Source organism: Cornus florida, unplaced genomic scaffold (genome assembly GCF_030987335.1).
Source record: "Cornus florida cultivar Cherokee Brave unplaced genomic scaffold, ASM3098733v1 CherokeeBrave_3.0.0_Hap2_Chr04, whole genome shotgun sequence".
NCBI classification, from domain to species: Eukaryota; Viridiplantae; Streptophyta; class Magnoliopsida; order Cornales; family Cornaceae; genus Cornus; species Cornus florida.
In genome coordinates this window covers 85,548,980-85,553,228 of record NW_026775574.1, presented here as the reverse complement: position 1 = coordinate 85,553,228, position 4,249 = coordinate 85,548,980, and the positions used below count along the sequence as shown (strand labels likewise).

Sequence of the window (4,249 nt, the reverse complement as noted above, 5' to 3'; positions counted from 1 at the left end):
TTTGTATAGTTTTGAAATGCCAAATATGCCATTTGTGTGAACCAAGAAAAATATACACAATACTATAACTAAAACGACGTAATCCAACCCTCAAATGTAGCTTTGTGCAGAGGGTCTGAAAATGTCCATAGTTGTCTCCATCCCTCTTGCTCTAACCAACCAACCATGTTTTGTCTCACCCACCCCTCTCCACCTCCATTTTCTCTCTCTCCTCTCTTACCCCTTCGACTACCCACCTCTCTTCTCTCCTCCCGACACTGTTCTCGTCCACTCCTCTATGCTCCCCGTCGGCACATCCCATCAAGGCGATCTCCGGTGTTTCTTCGCCAATCCTGGCCGACACATCTTCAAGGATGTTGTTGTCTATCTCCTTCGTCGGCCTTCACATCGTCGAATCCCCCTTGTTATCATCAAAATCACGCAAAATTAAAGGCATAACCACCATAATCGGTGGTGGCAACACCACTATAATTATATATTTCAGAAAATAAACCACTACCACCACAGCCTTCAACCCCCATCCACAGCCTGCCCAAACCCAAACTTAAGACTCATAAATTCTACGAACTGATCGTAGAAACCAGTCATAGGACCTAAGACCCAGCACTGTTCGCCTCGTTATAGCACTGTGCCTTCGCCTTTGCCAGAATTTTTACACCATCATCAATCCATTCATCCTCAAACACATGAGAAATTGCTACTGGAATGAATGGACACCATGGTCACCAGAATCCATGGAGCCTCTATAGTCGCCATGGTTAATCACTGGAATCAATGGACACCATGGTCATCGATTCGATTTGCAAAGAGGCTAGGAATTGAGCATATCAGCCATTGGCATGGGACATTGTTAAGACTATGAACCCATGGACGGAATGACAGATCGACTTGGGTTTGGTATACCAATCTCATCCAAGCCTTCTCTTTTTCCCTAGCCAAATTTGTCAATAATGAAATCAAAACCGACATTATCAGTGACGTAGAAGGTCACGTGCAATCCTTGTGGTGTAAGAAAGGGTAGTTTGGTCATTACGTCATTACAAAGGTAATTTTGTCAATTAAAACTACTGTGATTTGCTAATATAATAGTTTATTTAATTGAGAAAGTTAGTTGATAATTTTTGTAAACAACAGGCAGTTTTAAGATTTTAACCCTAAAAAAAAGTCTATATCTCCTCTTTTTCCAAAATAAAAGATAAAAGGTTTGAGTCTTGAAGTGTACAGTAGGAGTTATTTATCAGATCCAATATATGTCAAACAAATTTAATTTATTGGAAAAAAGAAAAATAAAAAAAGTTTCCAAAGTCAATAATCATGCAAGTCCAACCATAAATAGAACAAGAAAGAAAAATGTTTCAGCTAAAAATAAAAAATAAAAAGTTTTATAATTAGCCAAATTTTGACAAAACAAATTCAGGAACTACAAAAATCAATGAAATTAAAAATTAACGGAAACTCTCTAAACCTGAATATCCACCCGAATACCCTACTCTTGCATGCACGAGATCAGCTGCCGGAAATCGGGCCCCATATGCTGATGGATCAAGTAATCATCACCGGGTGATAAACCAAAATTCATGTTCTGATGATGAAGAAACTGTTGGTTTCCTTGATTGGCCTTTTGGAGCTCCTTTTGCCTCCGGAGCTCCATCACCTTCCGGTGCGAATTCGAGTGTTCGGTCAGCACAAATGTTGGGCTCGCAGCGGGCCGGTACTCGGGCACCAGCCGACCCGACTTGTACCGGACTCCACATGCATTACAAAGCGTTTTCGGGCCCATTGGCCCGGTACGCCACTGTGGGGTCTTATCGGTGGCGCAATGCAGACACCTCCGCCCGTCGCCGCCATCCATGGAGGCGGTGGCATTATCTGTTTCTTCTTTCTTTTTCGGTGTAGCTTTCACTGCCTTCTTGCCAGTGTCGGACTCTGTGGACATGGTTCGGGTTGGAGAGAGGACTAAGAGGTGGGACGTCCAGTTGCATGGGGCAGCGCGCGAGCGTTTGCTGCGTGCTTTACCGGGAACTGGCATATCGGGATGAAATATCGGGGCATGTCGGCGAGTTCCGGGTCGAGATTTCTCGGTTTTGGATGCTTCTTGGGTCGGAGCTTTCGTTCCGGTTATGAGATGCAGCTTCTGCAAATCCTCGGTTGAGAATGATTCTTCCACCAAGTTTGATAGCCACTCCAGCTCAGCTAAATCATCAGACTGCATGTCAAACACAATATCAACATATATTTTGTTAAGCATATGTATAATATATATTGTTAGAAAATAAAATTTTGAACTCTTTATTTATTTTTGGATACACCACAATTATCAAAAGAATCACATGTGACAACTTCGTTATGTGACATCATTTCTGTCATGCATGCAATTAAGGCTAAAAATAAATTTGCAGTGAAATTAATTTTTGTTGTTTGAAAGCTCAGAAATATATATATATCTATATATATATATATATAAGAACTATAATGCATGCATTTGCTTAATAGATTAAATTAGGAAACCAATACGACATGCCATGCATACGCCTAAAAACTTATTTTCTTATCTTCTCCTTAATTTCCCAACTAACCAAACAGACAAAGTTTAAGTTTTATTAAAAGTCATAAAAATACACGACTCCTTCAGCATTTTATTATTATATAAATAAATAAACCACTTACCAAAAATAATAATACAATAAACTGTTGAAACCATACACAAGAGATATATATACATATTGATATATAAATATACAAAAATATTTACTTGCACCTGGTCAGCAGAAATATGCATGGATAGTATTAACCGTCCGATTCAATTGAATAGTTCAAAATTTAATTCGTGGATGAATTTAGTGAGCAGGTGAACAGTTTTAATAAAAATATATTCATATATTATATATATATATATATATATATATATATATATATATATAAGGGTATGTATGTATGAAATAATTGAAATTACCGGCACACAGAGGTCGCCAGAGAATTGGGACTCAGTAACCCGCCCGCAACCCACATCACGGGAAAAGTGAGGTTCACTCCCAGAGACGGAGGAGTTGCAGCTGTCGACGACGGTGACGGTGGGGGAGGAGTCGGTGGAGATGATTCCGGTGACTGTATCTAAGCCACCCTCCAAAACGATTGCATCGTCTTCGTCGTTGGGGACATCGAGGAGGAGGTCTTCGACGACGAAATGGTCGCCGGCCTTGTTATCGGAGTGGCATTTTTCCGGCGTGTAGTGGGTGTTGTAGTACCCTCCTACCAAGAATTCTGGTGTATCCATTGAATTTTTTTTTTTTTTTTTCCTACTTTTTCAGAATAGTATATGATAAAGAAGAATAATGTGGAGAGAGAGAGAGAGTTTGTAGTAGAGAGGTAATGTTATGGAGGAGAGAGAAAGAAGATAGAGGGTTTATTTGCGTTTGAAGGGGACAGGGGCATACAGCTAAAATGGAGGATTTTGACTAGGAAAATATTTGGCTAAAAAACAAGCAGAGATTTGATATACATACAAATATATATTGATATATATGAAGTTTCTTTATTCGTTATCGTATGTAATCACAAATAGAGAGAGATTTTTTATTTATTTTTTATTTTTTTGGTGCTGAAGTTACATTAGTGTCCTTGTGATGGCCGGTGGTTGAGATAATGTGTGTGATTTACCATTTTTGTCCTTTCATGGAGATTTGAAAAAACTGCTCATGAGAGGTGATGATCATGACTCATGACCATACTAGAGGTAGGGACCAAGATTTGTTGTCCCAGTAATAGTTGCAGTCGCAATGTAAAAGATTTGAGTGAATATTGGTATAAATGGACTGAATTAATCTATTCATTAAGAATATATAATAATATCGAATCCTTAAAAAATGACTACAAATCGGGTGATAAGTCATTTATCCTAATAGGACCCTTCAATAAGGAACTTCTCCTGACTAGTAAAGTGAGATATCACAAAATATTTATATCTCTATTTAGGTTCGAACTTTGGACCTCCTTTATGTGAAAGAGGACTTATACCATTTAGATTGTTATCTATCGAAAAGAACTATGAACTTCTTAAATCAACCACTACGAGGGCATAAATTTTCCTTATTTTGAAATGGCTCGATCTAATTAAATTTATTTAGTAGATACTAATTTTTTTTTTAATAAAAGAACGATCCAAATGGCTTATACTTTTGAAGTATAAAAAGAAAATTGAAAATTAGAAGTGATCAATGTTTCAAATTCAACCACTAGGAGTCGATCTAGT

The 4,249-nt window shown here is 38.2% G+C and overlaps 2 protein-coding genes across 2 annotated transcripts; both read right to left on the bottom strand.

Moving 5' to 3' along the window:
* Nucleotides 1-1,099: 1,099 nt before the first annotated feature.
* Nucleotides 1,100-2,212, bottom strand: LOC132305261 (GATA transcription factor 12-like). Its single transcript, XM_059802931.1, has one exon. The coding sequence runs from the start codon at nucleotides 2,210-2,212 to the stop codon at nucleotides 1,487-1,489; it is 726 nt and encodes a 241-aa protein (XP_059658914.1). The 3' UTR covers nucleotides 1,100-1,486.
* Nucleotides 2,213-2,559: 347 nt separating this feature from the next.
* Nucleotides 2,560-3,677, bottom strand: LOC132305259 (uncharacterized). Its single transcript, XM_059802930.1, has 2 exons — nucleotides 2,954-3,677; nucleotides 2,560-2,571 (listed from the first exon to the last, which is right to left on the bottom strand). Exons 1-2 carry the CDS (start codon nucleotides 3,272-3,274, stop codon nucleotides 2,560-2,562), a joined length of 333 nt encoding a protein of 110 aa, XP_059658913.1. The 5' UTR covers nucleotides 3,275-3,677.
* Nucleotides 3,678-4,249: the final 572 nt, after the last annotated feature.